The following is a 20,645-nucleotide window of genomic DNA, read 5'->3' on the forward strand; positions in this document are numbered from 1 at the left end:
GAGCACAGAGCTGATGCCAAAGAAATTCTGGGTTTGGGAAACAAGGACCGACTATATGACCTGAGGAAAATTCACATCAGTGCATCCTCAGTTTCTCATTATGCAAAATGGGGGTGATAATATTTATCTCTTAGGTTCACACATGATACACAAATGAATGTTGAGTAAATGCTACTCCAATATGGAGGTAAGGGTCCAAATATGATTGTGAAAGGTTTCCTGGTGTAGAAACATTACATCCAGAGGAAACCCTACATCTACCACTGACCCCAACTGAGGAAGCTCAATAAAATATTCAACTCCAATCCAACCCCATATACATCTCAGATATGTGCAGACATCTCACACTCATGTAGGATTTTCAAGTTATGCATGTATTTCCTGGGAGTCATCAATGTTGTTATAGATCTTAAACTTTAAAAAAATACCCAAAAGTAGAGACCATGCCCTACTTATTATTTTGCCTTTCATTTGGTGTCACTCTGGAGTAGGAATCCTGTTTTTGCTAAACATCCACTCAAATACTTTTTCTTTCATTCAGAGTCTAATTTGTTTTATTAATATATTATTTTTCAAAAATAATTCATCAGGCAAGAGAAAGATATACTTGCTCATGCATAGAGAAAATATGTGCCAAATACATCAACAAATCCATTTTATTAAACGTGCCATCAATTAATCCCTTTGTTGAATAGAATGCATAACTATATAATGTGACTAACATTTAATTTTGATTTTTTATACTAGATTAAACAGTAGAAGAATTTTGGACCACATGAAAATGGATCTGCAAAACAAAGCTGACATAACCAGAAAAGCTAGGCTCATAAATAAGTATTCTTATATGTGATCTTGCTATTAGAGCTGCAAATCATGAACACACTATATTTATGAATTTTGCATTTTTTTTTTCTAGAAAAATTCTAAGGATTTAAATTGAAGTTTTCAAGTCTATCTGTTTCTTAATATAAAAATCAATTTCAGTGGTTTTTTTATTCTGGTTTTTTTTTTTAAAGCCTCATTGATCCAAATGCAAATAGAGTAAAGGCTATCATTAAATACATCCCCAGGCATTCCATATTCAGACTTCATAATCACGGATCAGCTGGTAGGAGATGATTACAAAGGCAATTTGAGATTGTCTAAAAGATCACCAAAGCGGATTTCTTTTCCAAAACCAGAGTCCTCTTCTCCAGGAGATGTGGGTCAGCCATCTTTTATGGATGCTCCCTCTAGTCCATTGTTTTGGATGATCTTGGCATACTCCTTGGCAGATGTGTAAGGCACTCGAGGTCTAGCAGGATCCTCAAAATCAACATGGAAGAGACCAAACCTGCTGCTATACCCTTGGATCCACTCAAAATTATCCAGAAGAGACCATACACAATATATTTTGCAATTGACTTTATCAAGCTGGATAGCTAATAAAAAAAAAAAGAGAGAGAGAGAGAAAAGGAAAGAAAAAAAAGGAGAAAAATTATATCTTTGGGAAGTTTTTCGTGAATATACAAAATTGCTGACAACTAGATTTTTCTCTTGCAGAGGATCACAGGAAAAAAAAAAAACCTCTCAATTCTCTTTTCCAATTTTCTCTTTTCACCAAGTAGGGGTTCCATTCAAGAAGTTAAATTACATATCATTCTAATTCTTTGGTTATTCATTCATTTTGATGAATATTTTATTCATCCATTCATTTACTCAATAAATGTCTTTTTCAATATCTACTACTTTTCATACACAAAGAAACACATACACACACAGAGTTTCTCCCTAGTACCTAGAATTATATTCATTAAAGACACTGCTCAGCTCTTACTCTTCACAGATGACGTGATATGCTGTGTGGAAAACACAAAAGGCTCCACCCCAAAATTGCCGGATCTCTTACAAGAATTCAGCAATGTGGCAGGATATAAAATCAAAGCACAGAAATCAGTTGCATTACATACACTAACAATGAATGAAACAGAAGAAAGAAAAACTAAGGTATCTATCCCAATTACAATTGCAGCAAAAACCATAAGATACTAGGAATAAACCTCACCAAAGAGGAAAAGGATTTGTACTCTGAAAATTATAGAACACTCGTGAAAAAAATTGAGGAAGACACAAAGAGATAGAAAAACACTCCATATTCATGGATTGGGAAAACAAATATTGTGAAAATGCTATGTTACCTAGAGCAATCAATATATTCAAAGCAATCCCTCTCAAAATACCATCAACTTTTTTCACAGGTCTAGAACAATTAATCCTAAAATTTGTAAGAAAAGATCCCAAATAGCCAGAGGAATGTTGAAAAAGAAAGTCAAAGTTGGTGGCATCACAGTTCCGGACTTCAAGCTATATTACAAAGCTGTAATCATCAAGACAGTATGGTACCAGCACAAAAACAGACACATAGATCCATGGAACAGACTAGAGAACCTAGAAATGGACACTCAACTCTATAGTCAACTAATCTTTGACAACACAGGAAAGAATATCCAATGGGGAAAAAAACAGCCTCTTTAACAAATGGTGTTGGGAAAATTGGATAGCCACATGCAGAAGAATGAAACTGGACCATTTTTTGAACCATACAAAAAAAGACGCTCAAAATAGATGAAAGACCTAAATGTGAGACAGGAATCCATCAAAATCCTCGGGGAGAACATAGACAGCAACCTCTGTGACCTCAGCTGCAGCACCTTCCTGCTAAACAGGTCTCCAAGACAAAAGGCAAGGGAGACAAAAGCAAAAATGAAGTTTTGGGACTTCATCTAGATAAAAAGTTTTTGCACATCAAAGGAAATAGTCCACAAAACCAAAAGACAACTTACAGAAATGGAGAAGTTATTTGTAAATGTCTTATCAGGCTAGTATCCAAGATCTACAAAGAATTTATCAAACTCCACACCCAAAAAACAAATAATCCCGTCAAGAAATGGGCAGAAAACATGAAAAGGTATTTCTCCAAAGAAGTCATACAAATGGCCAACAGAAGCATAGAAAAATGTTCAACATCACTAGGCATCAGGGAAATACAAATCAAAACTACAAAACTACAAAACTACTACACTACACCAGTCAAAATGGCTAAAATTAACAAGACAGGAAACAACAAATGCTGACCAGGATGCAGAGAAAGGGGAACCCTTTTACACTGCTGGTGGGAATGCAAGCTTGTGCAGCCACTCTGGAAAACAGTATGGAGGTTCCTCGAAAAGTGAAAAACAGACTTTCCCTATGACCTGGCAATTGCACTACTGGGTATTTACCCCAAAGATACAGATGTAGTGAAAAGAAGGGGCACATGTACCCCAATATTCATAGTTGCAATGTCCACAATAGCCTAACTATGGAAAGAGCCCAGATGTCCACCAACAGATGAATGGATAAAAAAAAAAAAAAAAAAAACATGGTATATACATATATACATACTCACACATACACACACTCACACACACACACACACACACACACACACAATGGAATATTACACAGCCACCAAAAAAATGCAATCTTACCATTTAATGACATGGATGGAACTGTGGATACCCTAAATCTCATCCAGGAACTCCTATAGTAAGATGTCAAAATATGGAGAATTTTCTAAGTGGCTTTACACTGATTTCTATCATGGTAGGAAATTTAACTCATTTTTTAGTATTTTAAGCACTTTACTAATATTACTTTTGCATTAATATTTATTAATTAGTATTTTAATTTAATATTTCAAGTTGGTGGGGGGAGGAAAGAAAAACCTCTGGGGTCGCATGAATTGTTGCATTGAACATTTCTTTTAAAACCAGAATAAGTAAACTCCATATATGGGATGCACTAAAATCTATTTCCCAATACAGAAATTAAATAAAAAGACAAGTTTCCCTTATAAGATAGACATACTCCTAAATAAATTGGGTGAAAATGAGCCTTCGTATGATATACTAAATTTTAACAGTATGAGGGGTCGCTCTCAACCACAATGACTCCTCTAGCATTAGCAAAGCAAGATCCACTCTACCTTTTTCTTTGTACATCTGTACTTTGGGGATCTCTTAGAGGAACTATATCCATAAACCATGACACATGTGTACATTCTGAATCATTTTGGAATTTATTTATTTATTTATTTATTTATTTAACTACTGATACTCCATAGACAAAAGTTTCCTGAGCAGTTAATTGGTGCCTAATCCCTCTACCTTTGTGCATGGAGGCATGCAAAATGCTGTACTTAGAGAGTGCCTTATGAATGGCCTCAAGGCAGGAATTCAGCCAAACTAGATTGGCTCTTTTTAAATAAAGTATGATTGGAAAATGAAACATATAACATTCGAGCACATCAAGCTTCGTAGGAATTAAACCCTGTATAGATACTCCTTCTTCTTTTTTTTTTTTTTTTAAGATTTATTTATTTATTTATTTATTTAAGATTTTATTTATTTATTTGACAGACAGAGATTGCAAGTAGGTGGAGAGGCAGGCAGAGAAAGAGGAGGAAGCAGGCTCTCTGCTCAGCAGGGAGCCTAATGCGGGGCTCGATCCGGGATCATGACCCGAGCCGCAGGCAGAGGCTTTAACCCACTGAGCCACCCAGGCGCCCCTAGATACTCCTTCTTCTACTTGTCCACATTTCCACTTGTGTCTCCTCCCCTCTCTGTCAACCACAATTGCAAAATACCAATTCTTTTTTTGTTGTTGTTGATTTTACTTATTTATTTGACAGACAGAGATCACAAGTAGGCAGAGAGGAGGCAGAGAGATTGGAGGAAGCAGACTCCCTGCTGAGCAGAGAGCCTTATGTGGGGCTTGATCCCAGGACCCTGAGATCATGACCTGAGCCAAAGGCAGAGACTTAACCCACTGAGCCACCCCGGTGCCCCGCAAAATACCAATTCTTAAAAATAATTTTATAACTAACTTGAGTTTGACATGGCATATATCTCAGAATTAAAATAACCAAAACCAAGTACCAGGTCAGAAAACAACTATCTCCTTTGACTGCCTTAGGATTCAGTGTGGAGACATGGGAGAATCTTGCATAGCTTTTTTCTCATTTGCAGAACTACTGCCCAACACAAAAGCCTGCCAGGTAGAAAGCCAGACAGCTTCTGCAAACATGCACAGTACCACGGAACACGCACAAAGGATTGATTCATATGTTCAACCAGGGGATAAAAATGATGCCTAGCCTGCTTGCAAGGGAACAAAAGGGAGACGCTGACAAGTTCATTGTTAACTGCCAGGAGTTCAGCAGCAGGTACTAAACTGCCCCAGTGACACTGTGGGTGTCTCTGGGTTTTCATTGCAGGAACATTCAAATAGAGAATTACGTGGTTAGGGCTGAGGAGCTGGCCGGCTGGAATCCTTCTTGTTGTGCTACCACAGGGAAAAATGACAAAACCATGCTAGAGCCTACATGCCTCTCCTCTTCCAATCTCCTCAAGAACAGAAAGAGACCATCATCACATTTCTTGTCAGTGTGATTTACGAGGTCCCACATCTGAGAAGGGAAAAATAACTTCTGCGTGTTCACTTTCTATCTTGAACCAGAGTAGCAGGCGAAGTATACACAGACTGGCAGGGACTATGGGTGGGTACAAACACACTGGGATAAAAATTAAAAACATACAGAGCCAGAGTTTAGTTTGGGACACAAAGGCCAGTGGGAAAAGCCTCACAGTCAGCATGTTGCATAAAAGATGCAAGGCAAAAATGTCTAAGACTTGCTAATATAGTAAAGTCTGTTCTAATTAGAAGAACCCTGTGCCAGAGTTGTTCTACACACACACACACACACACACACACACACACACACACACACTGCCCAGTTTTAGCCAAACTGAGAAGGTTGAGGGAATAGCCTTTCATCAGAGCACTGCCAAGCAGAGAAGGTTACCTGAGCTTCAGTGTCCAGAGTTTTTATGGTGACTTACTTACACTGGCATGATGGATTACTTGGTTGTCCATGTGGATGAACTTAGACTCCAAGCCAAGTGATACCATGTTACCTCAAACCCCACCTTCAATCATATTGTTGGTCTTTCTGATGTTAATAGCCCCCACCCTTAACAAGAACATTCCTTCAGGTATGACATAGATTTTCCCCCCAAAAGCTGAGGACAAAGACCAAGTTGTTATTTGGACAAAACCCAATTCTTTACTACACACACATGTACACATACACAGAGATATACACCTATTTTAGAAGCTCATTATTTCATAATGCTGAGCAGAATCTTCTCATATATTGCTTTATGAAGTGCCATGTTTTGCCAGTGTTTGTCACATTACAAAAGGCTAAAAATTGAAGCACTTGGCTTCACTGGGATTTTTTTCCCAACAATTTATAAACAGAGATAGCCTTTGTTTTCAGAATTACCTAGGACTATATAAGACATCCATGACTATGGCAAAATAGTTCAACTATCAAACAAATGACTCATCTACAGACCTAAGCTGCTGTGGTGAGAACCAGTGGAAAGGTTCCAAACAGTGTTCTAGGCAGCAGTCGCACAGTAGAAAAATGACGGAGAGAAAACCCCAGGAAGGAGTGAGAAGAAAAAATAGAAGCACCTAGATTTCTATGTTCTGGTAATGGCAGATGACATTATTTGAGCAAGTCCTCATAATGAAAACAAGTAAGCATGATGCATAGAATTTTAAAAGCAGACCTTCAAAACAATGAAAAGCTGACAATTTCATAGGGAATTACTAGGCCAAAGCAAAATGAAGAAATGAAGATTGCTAGGCATGGCAGCTACTTTCACTTCATGGAGTTTTCCGGCCTTAGGAAATCCAAATCTTTTCCTATTTCCTGGGATGTGAGGCTAAGTGTCAAAGCCCAGAGATACATAACAGGAAATCTGAGACCCCACACAGATAAAACTAAGATCTCCAAAGACTAATCCCTCAGAGGAAGGGTGAGCCAGAAGAAAAGAAGTCACTGAAAGTCTCAAGCCATCTGAGGGTTCAGAAAATGTAAAGTCCAGAAGTCGGATAGAGGGGGTCTGGGGTCACCCAGGTGCCTGGAAGATGCACATTTAAATACTTTCTGAAAGGAAATACCCATATTCTAAACCTTCAACCATTAGCACAAATATTTTTAAGTATAATCATCAGCTCATTATCCAATATAACCAGAAAGACATGGGAAAACAATGACAACTGGAAAACCAACAAAATCAACAGACAACAGAAACAGGGGTACCTGGGTGGCTCAGTCAGTTAAGAATCTGACTTCAGCTCAGGTCATGACCTCACTGTCCAAGGAATGAGCCTGATCAGGCTCCACACTGAGTGGGAAGTCTACTTCTCCTTCTTCCTCTCCCTTTGCCTCCCCCACTATCCCACTCTTTCACTCTCTCTCTCTTTCTCTCAAAATAAATAAATAAAATCTTTAAAAAACAAAACAAAACAAAAATAACCAGAAAGGCATGGGAAAACAATGACAATTAGAAAACCAGCAAACTCAACAGACAACAGAAACAGACCCACAAAGAAATCAGTTATTAGAACAGTCAGACAGGCTATAAAATATCCATGTCACTATGTTTATATTGTAGAGATAAACTTGAAATATCTTCAAGGTTCAAGAACCCATAAAAAATGATGTGGCAAATTTGAGTAAGGAAACCATCACTTGGGTTTGAATCTGAGATGCAGAGGGGGCCTCTAGTTTCTCATGAGTACAATCTAGACACGAATATCTACTCCTAGGGCTGCTATAAAGATTAAATGAGATAGCATGGACCCCAGCACAATACCTCACCAAGTCCTTTTCTTCTCTGGCCAGCCCTTAGGAGAATACAGAACCCAAAGTAAAAATATATTTTGATGTGCCCTCTCTCCACCAATCCAGATACTTTGATGAAATCAAAACTGGGTTTAAATGAGTATCTGGGATAATGTAAAAGGGGAAGAGGAGTCAGAAGGACAAACTTAAGTCTAAGAAAGTGTAAGGACAAAGGGAGAGGCATAGATTGACTGTATAAATCTGAGAACAGGGCTTCTTACATTAGTTAAGAAACTCCTTTCTTTCTCCAGGGTGACATCCCAAGGTCACTGCGGCTTCCTGCTTTCCTGCATCCCAGGAAGCAGTTCAGAGACCCCTATAACCCTGAATTTCAGGTTTCCAAGCTCTTAAACTTTTAAGATGTTAGTTGAACAGGTACATCCTGGGATTTACTTTGGGTAGCAAATCTGATCCCAGATATGGAAAATACTAATAGCATAGGTCTGAGTCAAAAACCTTAAGTAGTATGTGGCTAAGTCAATATCGTAACAAGTCCAAAAGGTAGGACGCAAAACAAGCTCAGATTCGAAGTCTCTGACATAGAATTGGAACAGATCAAAGACAAAGACAGAAGTTGCAGAGCAGTCTTGAGGAGTGTCTGCAAAGGGTCATGAAGTATTTTCTATTTACATTAACTTATTGCTGAATATGTAGCATATAGAAGAACTGGGCTGATGAAAAAAAAATATGGAGTCAAAGCAATCATCAGTATAATTACTAATCCAGCAGGGCATTGTTTCTCAGTGTTGACTCTGACCACCTGAACCACTTGGAATTACCTAGGGCGTAGCTAAAAAAAAAAAATGTGTTAACCCCACAACAGACCAACTAAAATCAGATCTCTTGGGTAGTGTTATGAGCTAATTATAGCTCATATAGCCCCAATAAATACAGCTAATTATAGCCCCAACATCCATATTGTTGAAGCCCCAGCCCCTAGTACCTCAGCATATGACCTTATGTGGACATAAAGATTTTAAAGAGGTGATTAAGTTAAATTGGAGGGGGAGACAAACCATGAGAGACAGTGGACTCTGAGAAACAAACTAAGGGTTTTGGAGGGGAGAAGGTGGGAGATGGGGTGAGCCTGGTGGTGGGTGTTAAGGAGGGCACATACTGCGTGGTACACTGGGTGTGGTGCATAAACAATGAATATGGGAACACTGGAAAAATATAAATAAATAAATAAATAGGTGATTATGTTAAATGAAGTTGTTAGGGTGGGCCCTAATCCAATGGGACTGGTGTCCTTCTAAGAAGAGAGAAGTCACCAGAGGTATGTATGAACAGAGAAAGACCAATGAGGACACAGTGAGAAACTGGTTATCTGAAAGCCAAAAGGAGAAAGCTCAGGAGAAATCAAACTTGCTGACACCTCAATCCTACACTTCCAGCTTCTAGAGACCTGCAAGAAAATAAATCACTGTTGTTTAAGCCACTTGGTTGGTGGCATTTTCTTATGGCAGCTCTGAGCAAACTAGGTTGGGATCTGAGAATTTCTGTTTTAATAAACAACCTGAGTGATTGTTACATTTTCACAAACAGTCCAGTTTGAGACTACTAAGCCTAGAATAAGCTCTAATAGTCCACTACAATTTTTTGAACAGAGGTATCCCTCTCAAGGTTATAAATGTAGATGACTCCCTCAGCCCCTCAACACTCATAGCCGGAGATGCCCTATGCCAAAAGACACCACAGTGTGCAGGCCACCCTACCTTTCAGAAATAGGAAACCACTGAGAGATCAAAGTGGGAATCCTGCAAGTTCAAGAGTGCCAAATGCCTGTCATCACCACTTAATCAAAGCCTCACCTTAGTCAAGTGGATCATGAGACACCTTCCCAATTCACCATGTGTAACTGGTTGACTGGTGTCTCCCCGTGAAGATCTATCCATACAAAACCCATGAATGTGAACTTACTTGGAAAAAGGGACTTTGTAAATGTAGTTAAAAATGATCTCGAGATGAGAGGGGTGCCTGGCTGCCTCAGTCAGAAAAGCATGCAACTCTTGGTCTCCAGGTTATGAGTTGGAGCCCCACATTGAATGTGGAGATTAGTTAAATAAATAAAACTTTAAAAAAAGAGAAAAGGATCTCATGATGAGATCATCCTAGATAATGTTGAGTCCAAAATGCAATGACCAATGTCCTTAGAAGAGAAGAGAAGGGGAGAAGACACACAGGGAAGAAGGTAATGTGAAGAAACAGGCAGAGATTAGAATGATAAGTCTGGAAACCAAAGAATGCCAAGACAGCCACTGGAAGTTGGTGGACAAGCGTGGCACAGATTCTCTCTCAGAGCCTCCAGAAGGAATCAGTCCTACTGGCACCTTAATTTTAGATTTCTGGCCTCCAGGACTGTGAGAGAATAAATGTTGTTTTAAGGCACGTTTATAGTAATTTGTTACAGCAGCACCAGATCATGTACCATACTCTTTGTAGAGTAGTTGCCAACGGGGCTCCAAGTCCCAAACCACCCACCTGATCTAGCTGAGAGCTTGTGAGAACCTTTTCTCAAGGCCAAAGAGAGAGAAATCCTTCCCAGGACACAGTTTGAAGCAGATTTTCTGGCAATTGCCCCCACCAACCTTGCAAATGTGTTTCTCTGAGCTTGGATGAATTACACAGAGCCCCATAACTGGAGGACAGCTTTAGCAGGATAAGAGTGCCTGCAAGGGAACTGGCTTACTGTCTTTCCCTTTCTTCGGAAAAATAAATAAATAAATAAAATAAGGTAGAACAACACCAGGAAGTTCTAAACATAGAAAATGCACACTAAGCCCCCCACCCTAACTCCAGGTGAGTATCAATGGCTAGACAGCATCTGTGAAAAGGCTCAAATAATCCCAACACAGGAGGTCCCACCTGCACATAGGAACTCCTAGTAACAAAACCTATGACTCTCTGAAAAAAGAACCTGAAAACCAAAAGCTAAGTTTTAAATATTTTATAGGAAAATGCCAATTAACCAGAAATACACTGTAAGGATTTCTTAATTATCTGTATTGTTCCTGTTACTTACATTAGATTTGGGAGAAAAAAAGGCCACAAACAGCAAGCAGTTGAAAGGTATTAAAAAATATATTTTTATTTAGCTATAAAACTGATCTGTGGATAGGTATACACTCAGTATCACCTTCTATAATGTCTCCATCAGTATTACTTTCACAGTTACCTCTGTGAAATAGATAAGTTCTTATGAAACCCAAAGTTCTGAGCAAGTGAAACTCTCTTCTAGGGATGCCTGGTGGCTCAGTCGGTTAGGCATCTGCCTTCAGCTCAGGTCATGATCCCAGGGTCCTGGGACTGGAATCCAGCCCTACATCTGGCTCCCTGCTCAGTAGGAGCCTGCTTCTCCCTCTGCCCCTCCTCCACTCAATCTCTCTCAAATAAAATTAAAAAAAAAAAAAAGAAAAGAAAAGAAAAAAATGAAACTCTCTTCTACCAGAAAACCTTCCTTCCTTCTCCTTTTCCTTCTTCCTTCCTCCCCTTCTTACTTTCCTTCCAGGACTTTCCCCTTCTGTAAAATGGGGCTAACAAAATCTTTTTATGAGGATTATAGTATTAAATAAATTAATACATATAAACCTGTGAATAATACTAAGTTTATAGTAAACACTCAACACATTCTACTTGTTGGTATGGTATGGTTGTTTCTTCTCTCTGGAAGGGCAATGACTGAAACCTGTTTTATCTCTGCCTCCCATCTGGCTTCAAACAGCTTTCAGAGGGTGTAGAGTCAGCAAAAAATGTTCAGTGCTGAGAACCAGAGAAATCAGGGCATCAAGGGAAAGAGCAGCATCTGGGCCAGGGTTTGTGCTCTGTGGGAAAGGGTCAGTTGTGGGTCACAAAAAATAAATCACTAAAGACAAGGACCTTGGGGGAGGGGGGCAGACCGCCGGGAACACCGGATGCTGCAGAAGCCTCCTGGCCTCAGGGTGCTGGGAGGTGGGGACCACATCGCTCAGTGTTTCCAGGATCCTACAACAGCCACCCCACACTTATTAAATAAATATATATTGTGCTAGCAATTGGGAATATAATGGAGAGCAAAATAAACAACCCCTCTTTTTATAGAGCTTAACAGCGCATGTGGAAGACATATCTTAATCCAATTACCACCCCGTGAGCCTTTAATTACAATCTGTGAAGAGTATTATGGAAGGAAAGACATGGGAACTGTGAGAAAGAACAACGTATCAGCTCACATTTATTGAGCATTTAGGTACTGATTCCAGCATTTTGTGTATGCTGAACTCATTTCCTCTTTACCATAAACCTATGAGATAGATACTATTATTGTCCCCATTTTACAGATAAGGGAATTAATGCATGGAGAGGTGAGGTAAGATTTACAAGATTCATACAGCAAGTAAGGGAAAGAGTTGGGGTCGGAATCCAAGAGAGATAACCAGAGGCTGCATGCTGAGCCACAATACTCCATTGAGTCCTGACCCCTGTAGTGGGACCATCTAGCTCAGTCAGCAAGGGTGGGAGAAGAAGGGGAATGGAGCCATCTCCTGGAGCAAACTAGAGCTGAGAGCTCAGCATTCATTGGGGTTATCTACTGCCATCAGCCAGGGTTCTCTCATAACCGTAAATGACAGAAACTGACCTTGCCTGATGAAGCATAGAAGGGTCAAGTTGGAAAAGCAGACTCAAACAAAGCTTTCAGGACCAGCCAAAAACACAACACAGAACTGGTGGAAGGAAGAAAGTTCCTTAACGGCTACTGACACAATGGGCACTAAGTCCTGCAGAATACTGCTGCCAAGAACTAACTTCCTGCAAGCAGACCAGCCAGAAGCTTCTGCACCAGAAGCTACACCTTATAACCAGTCATTCTCAAAAGGGGGATACCCATGCTGCTTTGCTCACCAGCACGATAGGTTCTGCCTGCCTCAAGCTGTTCACTTTCATATTATCTTCTCACGTGGATAAGTCTGATGGGCAGAGACTAGATCACATGTGTGTGCCCTGCCCTGACAAAACCTGGAGAATATCGTTCTTTACCTGGGCCAGACAAAACTCTCAGATGTAGCCAGGGTGTTCAACAGGTGCTAGGCAGCCAGAAAACATGACAGGTGTCCACTTCACTAGATGAACAAGGACAAGAGAAACCCAAGAAAAATGAACCACGTATGTGCAAGATCAGACATGGGAAACTTCACAGCATATTTAAGGAACTCCCGGAAGGTGGTTCAATGGATCATAGAGACTTATCAAGAATTCATAGAAAGAGAGAATAGAACAGTGGTTACCAAGAGCTGGGGAGAGATTACTCAAAGGGCACAAACTTTCAGTTATAAGATGAATAATTTGGGGGATCTAATGTACTATGTGGTATTTATAGTTAGTTTGACAATTATACTATATTATGAACTTTGAAAGTTGCTAAGAGAGTAGATTTTAAATCGTCTCACCACAAAAAAATAAACAGCTATGTGAGGTGACGGAGGGTGTTAGCTAATGTTACAAGGGGAATCATTTCACAATATATAAATGTATCAAATCAACACACTGTTTACCTTAAACTTACACCATATTATATTTTAATTATATCTCAAAAAAGCTGAAGGGAAAAAAAAATAATGGAAAGAGAGGAGAGAGAGCCATAAGGCAGGGGACATGTAGTTCCTTATAAAGATTTCAAGGATTTTGATCTTTATCCCAACCACATTAAAAGTCATTGAGGGAGTTTAAGCAAGGAAGTGACTTTAGCTAATTTGCATTTTTAGAAGACTGTGACCTCTGTGGAGAATAAATTTGAGTGTAGCAAGAATGGAATCCAAGAGAGTATTTAAGAGTGATTGCAGTAAAGCATGAGGGAGATGATGGGAGCTTGGTCTGAGGTGGTGTGAGTAGTGAAGACAAGAGAGAATTAGATGGATTAAATAGATATTCAGATAAAATCAACTGGATTGAACAATTCACTGGAGCTCAGTGGGGAAGGAGATAAGGTAGCAAAGATAACACGATTTAAAGGATATCATTATCAGTCTCTGAGTTCAGGTATACTGGGCATAGACAAGTTTTGGAGGAAAGGCAGAGAAGATAATGAATCAAGCTTTGGTTGTGATGACTTTAGGGGTTTTTTTTTGGGGGGGGGGGGGTTGGTTTTTTTTTTTTAATCTCCAAATGAAAAATTGAAAAAAGTCAGAGTAAAGTCTGAAATGGAAATGTGAATTTTGGAGTCATCAAGTAAAAGAGGTAATTGAAATCGTGGTTGTCAAACACAATTTGGAGACTAAGAAAATAAGACATTGGCACAAGCCTTGTGGTAGTCAAATATTTAAAAATAAGCTGGAAAGGGAAATTGAGCAGGAGGACCAGAAATATTCTATATCCTTGACCTGATACAACCATAGATGATACTTTCTGTAGACATAATTTGACCAAAATCACACAGCTGAAGAGGGAGAATTTGGAAATGAACACTAAGGCAGTCTGACTCCAAAGTCCACAGTCCTTCTATCAGAATGGAATGGAAAGATTGTAAACCAAGACTGTAGGTGACATGCAAGGCTCAAAGCCACAATGGGAACATAATCAGACCATGGAGAGCATAAACTGGATAAGCACCTATAACATCAATACCCTAAATCAATACCCTAACAGCAAAAATCTAGTACTTACAGTGTAGGGAAATTTCTCAAGTCCTCTCCACCCCTTTCAAAATCCCCTTCTATTACTACAGGAAAGATTCAGGATCAAAACCAAAAAACTTCTAACTGGTGTAAGGTGATATCTCAACCCCCAAACTACTAGAACATATACAGCAATTCAGCAACGTGGCAGGATACACAGTCAATGTACAGAAATCAGTGGCTTTCTTATACACTAACAATGTAAACACAGAAAGGGCAATTAGAGAATCGATTCCATTAACTATAGCACCAAGAACCATAAGATACCGGGGAATAAACCTAACCAAAGAGGTAAAGGATCTGTACTTGAGGAACTACAGAACACTCATGAAAGAAATTGAAGAAGACGCAAAAAGATGGAAGACCATTCCATGCTCTTGGATCGGAAGAATAAACATTGTTAAAATGTCTATACTGCCTAGAGCAATATATACTTCTAATGCCATTCTGATCAAAATTCCACCGGTATTCTTCAAAGAGCTGGAGCAATGGCCAAAATTAACAAAACAGGAAACAACATGTGTTGAAGAGGATGTGGAGAAAGGGGAACCCTCTTACACTGTTGGTGGGAATGCAAGTTGGTGCAGCCTCTTTGGAGAACAGTGTGGAGATTCCTCAAGAAATTAAAAATAAAACTTCCCTATGACCCTGCAATTGCACTCCTGGGTATTTACCCCAAAGATATAGATGTAGTGAAAAGAAGGGTCATCTGTACCCCAATGTTTATAGCAGCAATGGCCACGGTGGCCAAACTGGAAAGAACCAAGATGCCCTTCAACGGATGAATGGATAAGGAAGATGTGGTCCATATACACTATGGAGTATTATGCCTCCATCAGAAAGGACGAATACCCAACTTTTGTAGCAACATGTAAGGGATTGGAAGAGATTATGCTGAGTGAAATAAGTCAAGCAGAGAGAGTCAATTATCATATGGTTTCACTTACTTGTGGAGCATAACAAAAAGCATGGAGGACATGGGGAGTTAGAGAGAAGGGTGTTGGGGTAAATTGGAAGGGGAGGTGAATCATGAGAGACTATGGACTCTGAAAAACAATCTGAGGGTTTTGAAGGGGCAGGGGGGTGGGAGGTTGGGGTACCAGGTGGTGGGTATTATAGAGGGTATGGATTGCATGGAGCACTGGGTGTGGTGAAAAAATAATGAATATTGTTTTTCTGAAAATAAATAAATTAATTTAATTAAAAAAAGAAAAAAAAAAAAACTTGTCCCCAGTAAGAAACAGTAGCACTCAATTTTAGAGGACAGTAATTGACCCAGGTTTTGCTGGGGGACCAGGTTATGAAGCTATGACCTACATAGGTAGGGGTCTCTCTTTCATGCACTCCTGAAGTTAGAGTGATTAGGATAGCATGGATTCTTTCCCTTTGGAACACACTTTGCCAAGACATGTACTTTACTGTCAATCTCTCTTTATCCTATTTGACAGCAGGCCCAGAGCTTCTTGACTTACTTAGGCCCAGGACAGAAGCAGGTGGTGGTGGGGAGGGTTGCACCCTCTCCTGTTATCTGCTGCTCTGGTCCTATTTCCTAGGGTATGATGTTGGTTTTTATCCTCCTCTCTCTCTCTCTCTCTCTCTCTCTGTGCTTCTCTGCCTACTTGTGATCTCTATCTGTCAAATAAATAAATAAAATCTTAAAAAAAATATTGATCTATTTGTATATAGAAATATTCCATTTCTAATAACTATAGCCACCTAAGAATAGCCCTCAAAGAAAGTGACTGGTGCTCCAAATAGAATTATCAGAGTTCCGGTTTTCCATACACAGGTGAAAGGCTAAGTTCTAGGTTCTATGGTTTTAAAAGTGGAAAAATAAGCATTATGGCTGATTAAAAGTAGTATAACTGCCTGTGAGGACACAAATAAATAAATCATGTGTACTTTTGTTCTGAAACTGATTTAGGGCTTTATAACTATAATTTTTTAAACCAAATCTTGAACATATAGACTAATATTAACACTTCCTTCTTAGTTCTTTCTTTAATTCCTCCCTTACAGCCACAAAATATTTTATTAAGCATCTACTAAATGCAAGTTATTGTTATAGGCAAAGTCATTCTTATAGAGGAAAGGAAATTCTGATGTAGACCTTACCCTCAATGTCAAGTAGTCAAGTAGAAGAGAAAAACCCCCACATATATTCTCTGATTTGCACACTCAGTCAACACCCTTAACTTCCCTGTTGTAACATCAGTAAGACATGAAACTATTTGTTCATTTTCTGTCTTCTACTCCAGACTTTAAACTCCATGAGGGCATTAAGCTCATGGATCTTATCCTGGTGAAGGGTAGGTGTTTAATAGAATATTGTTTAAAGGTATGAATGCTACAAATGAATATAGAATACTGAATATAATGTCACCAGTATAAGAACAGAGAAAGGGTAGCTCTCAAGAAGGTGAGATTATTTTCTTGGTCACAGTAACAAAACTCAGCTCTAAATTCATCTTATCCAAATAAGAAGAAAGTTCTTCTTCCACTCTGATCAAATTACTGCTCATTTTGTACTCTAGAATATTTTTGTGTCATCACAAGGACCATCTCTCGTCAGTTACTGAAATTCTTATACATATATAATAAATGTTGAATAAATTATATTAAATACCCCTCAAAAAAGCTATCTTCAGAGGAGTCAATGCCACCTTTTGCTAATGATAAAAGAAGCCTTAGCATTATCCTCACCACAGTTAACACCACAAAAATACTTAAGTGTTTGCATACAGTGGCCACTAAAACGGCCTAAAGTCAGGAGATACAGGAAAGTAAGTAATAGAGAAGAAAAAACAATGGCATCTCTTTAAAATGCTACTGTGTAACTGTTCATATTGCTGGCACCAAGTTCAAGCCCAGGTGGGTACACCTCACCCAGACTGCCTGTCCTGGCCTATTGTACAAGTCTCGCTGGTCTGCTTTTTAAGGACAAGGAAGGACACTGCTTGGTGATGTGGCCACAAGCTGTTCAGGGAAGAGACTTTGCTCAGCACATTTCAGCTACTGAGCAAGGCTGGGCTCATTTCAGAGACCCACATAAAATAAATAATCATGCAAAAGCAGATTCGTTCTGATAGGGCTCTGACAGCTGCTCTGAGAGGTGGATCCTTGCAAGCCCATCTTTCAACAATGAACTGACCCAAAGATCCAGGAAAGCTCCAGACAGGACCATATGGCCTGGAATAAAAACATATTTCAAACTCTGTTTATTATGCATATCTTTCAAAGGTTCACTACTCTGTGATGAAACATTGCATCTGCAAAGCTTTAATAAGCTTCCCAAGCAAGTACAATTATAAAATCGCAGGCACCTGAAGAATTTGTCTTCTCTTACACTTAGCTATGCACTGCCCACCAATGACTGGTCTCATTCTTTTTAATTATATAGGTTTGCAGTATTTTGTAAGCTGCGATCAATACTTATTCAGAAAATAAAACTCTTTATAGACCTCAGCATGAGGGTCATGAAATATCTCTCCTCCTAAATTTTAGGGACTCCAACATTATTGCATAAAGAACCTTCCAATATGCCCGAAAGGAATAGCAGCAGCTCAATCATGCAGCCCTGCAAAGACAGGAGAGCATTTGACATGAATTTAGGCTGGGCTTCATTCATCAGCAGTGGCAGGGGTAGAAGGGAGCATGAACAGTTTCCCTTCGTAAGTGAGGACTGTGACTCTACATCCGGTCCAAATATTTGAGATGCACAGTCTGCTCATTATTCACTCAACAAATATTCACTGAGCAGCAATTATGTAGACTCCCAAGCTAGGTGTGGTGAATCAGCAACAAACAACAAACAACACATAATTTCTGTCTTCGGGAGTTGATGGTCTCATTGGGAAGACAGACTCAAAACAAACTGATTTGGAAATACAAAAAGACATTAAAGGAACAAAAAATGGGGTCACTTAACTCTCCTGGGAACTTCAGGTACAGCTTTCCGGGGAAATAGGCATTTGAGTCAAAACTTGAAAGGTAATAATTCACTAGCTAGTTAAGTAAGAGAAAGTATGAGCCATATCAGTGTGGGAACTCTACCCACACATCACTTTTAATGGCCTGTCCCAAGGCTACAAGCACTGTGGTACCATTTGGGGCCATGAGTTCTGTTTCTATCCTTGCCTCTAATCCTCTTAAGCATTAACAAGACATGTATCTCTGAGATTGTTCGTATGATCCAATGATGGGTTGAGAACCGAAGTTCTTTACAGATCTATTGGCACTAGAATCCTTCTAAGGTTCTCTCTGAACTAAGAGTCTACATGAAATTTGGACCTTTTTTATTTCTCTACCCCGAAACAGTGCACAGTGATATATCTTGGGATTTAGAAGTAGATTTTACACAAGATAGCTTAGCCTGATCATTATGCAGTGTGAGGGAGTGGCTGAGTCTTATGCCAAGATCCTCTTATTCCCCTTGAACCTATAGTCTTGCATCAAAAGAGACTTTGGATCGTATTACAGGATTACATCAGACTCAGCCTTCAGGAATACAGGACCAATAATGATAGATGAAATAAAGACTTTGACTGCGAAATTACATGTATACCTAGAGACAGATGAAAAAAAGTAACTGCTGCTTCCTAGAGGTGCTGATGATGCCATCAGTAATATGCAAGAAGATGAGTTTTTTGTTTGTTTGTTTTTGACCACAGGTCGTTATGTGACAGCTGCATTGAGATAATAAAAGAGAGAAACAGAAAAGAGACAGTGAGGGAGGGGAGGGGGAATAAAGGAAAGAGGAAGCAAAGAGGGAAAGAGGAGTTCGGAAGAAGTCAGGGGGAGAGGGTAAGGGAGGGAGGAAGGCAGAGAAACATTCACTTACTATAACAACAGTGTCCCTAAACTGTTTTTATCTCCAGGCTCTCAACAATGAATCATAGTATGTAGCCAGGGCATTATCTCTCAAGGCTTTTTAGATTCAAGGAGAACAACAGAGGAGTACAAAGATGGCACCTGATACTGCCAGGCGCACAGAAAAAGGGACAGCTATGATATATTGCTAAACACCATGTTGTTCACAGCAACCCTGCAAGACTGATGTTATTATGTCCATTATATGGATAAAGAAAATAAAGTTCAAAGTTAAGTGTGTTCAAGGTGAGCAAGAGAACAGTCGTCAGAGAAAGGATGAAGACCCAGTAATCTGCCTCCAAAGTCCATGCTCTTTCCAAGACCCTATTTTGCCCTCTTCCTAAGTCATCTTCCTGAAACCCCTGCACAGGAGGTAGAGATTAGCCATTTTTGTCCCTGTCCTACCTATGCTTTGAAAGACTGTTGATCACAGTCATGTAGGTGGCCATAGCCCATGAAGTGCCAAAGGAATTCTGAACAGGTATCCTGACACTGAGCATGTCACTGACAGGTGCAGGTCCAACGAGTTGTCTCTTTTTATTTGACCTCACTGTCTGTCGTATATCAGTTAGTCTTTTCTGGTTTGAGAATTAAAAAGACAAAAATATTCCTAACAGGTGTCAGCAGAAAGGGAGAGAGAGTAGAGAACTGAAAAGTTTTGTTTTTCTATGAACTACAGACAGAAAAAAAACACCATCATTCAAAGAGAGAATGGAGTCAACAGATTTTTTGGTTTTCCTCTGGCTTATGGTAGAACTCTATGTTCCTTGAACTCCATTATTTTTCTTGATAAATATTGACTTTATTAGAATTTTAATGAATCTATTTATGAGTTACTTCATTGAGGTTCAGAAAAGCTACAGACCACCTCCCTCACACAATTTTTCATTGACCACCATGAAGAACAACTTTCATGAATGAAAGATGGGGTAAATTTACTCCTACTTTGAAGCTAATAAGACAGTAGTAATTTACATTTACTTCATGCTTACTGGCTACCAAGCACTGTTTTAAGAGCTTTATATGCATATCTCTTTTGCCCTTTTCAACAACAGGGTAGATACTCTTGTTATACTCATCTTAAAGCAGAGGGAAAATGAGACTTAGGGAGGCTGTGTCATTTACCCAAGGTCACGCATGTGATAATACATCTCAAATATGGTCTCCTTTGTAAACCTCTTCTGGAGCAGAGTGCTTTAGTAACTTGGAAATGATTCTGGAAGGATGACTACATCATCTTATTTCTATTGGATATTTTTATAATTTTATATTGAATATAATATTTATTCTTTCAGTCAATCAAGCTTTTTTTTTCCAAGACACCAAAAATATGGAAACAAGTAGGATGA

General features: G+C 39.2%; 1 protein-coding gene across 3 annotated transcripts in view; it reads right to left on the reverse strand.

The window, feature by feature from the left end:
* Nucleotides 1-638: 638 nt before the first annotated feature.
* The window catches only part of LOC131825323 (cytosolic beta-glucosidase), a 112,948-nt gene continuing 92,941 nt past the window's right edge, over nt 639-20,645 (reverse strand). For 2 of the 3 annotated variants that reach the window (XM_059164643.1, XM_059164625.1), the window contains one exon: nt 639-1,421. In XM_059164643.1, the coding sequence (XP_059020626.1) occupies nt 1,233-1,421 (189 nt within the window). In that variant the 3' untranslated portion in view covers nt 639-1,232. The remainder of the gene's footprint in view (nt 1,422-20,645) is intronic. The other variant, XR_009351205.1, reaches the window with a different exon arrangement.

This window comes from Mustela lutreola, chromosome 1 (assembly GCF_030435805.1).
Source record: "Mustela lutreola isolate mMusLut2 chromosome 1, mMusLut2.pri, whole genome shotgun sequence".
Taxonomy (NCBI): domain Eukaryota; kingdom Metazoa; phylum Chordata; class Mammalia; order Carnivora; family Mustelidae; genus Mustela; species Mustela lutreola.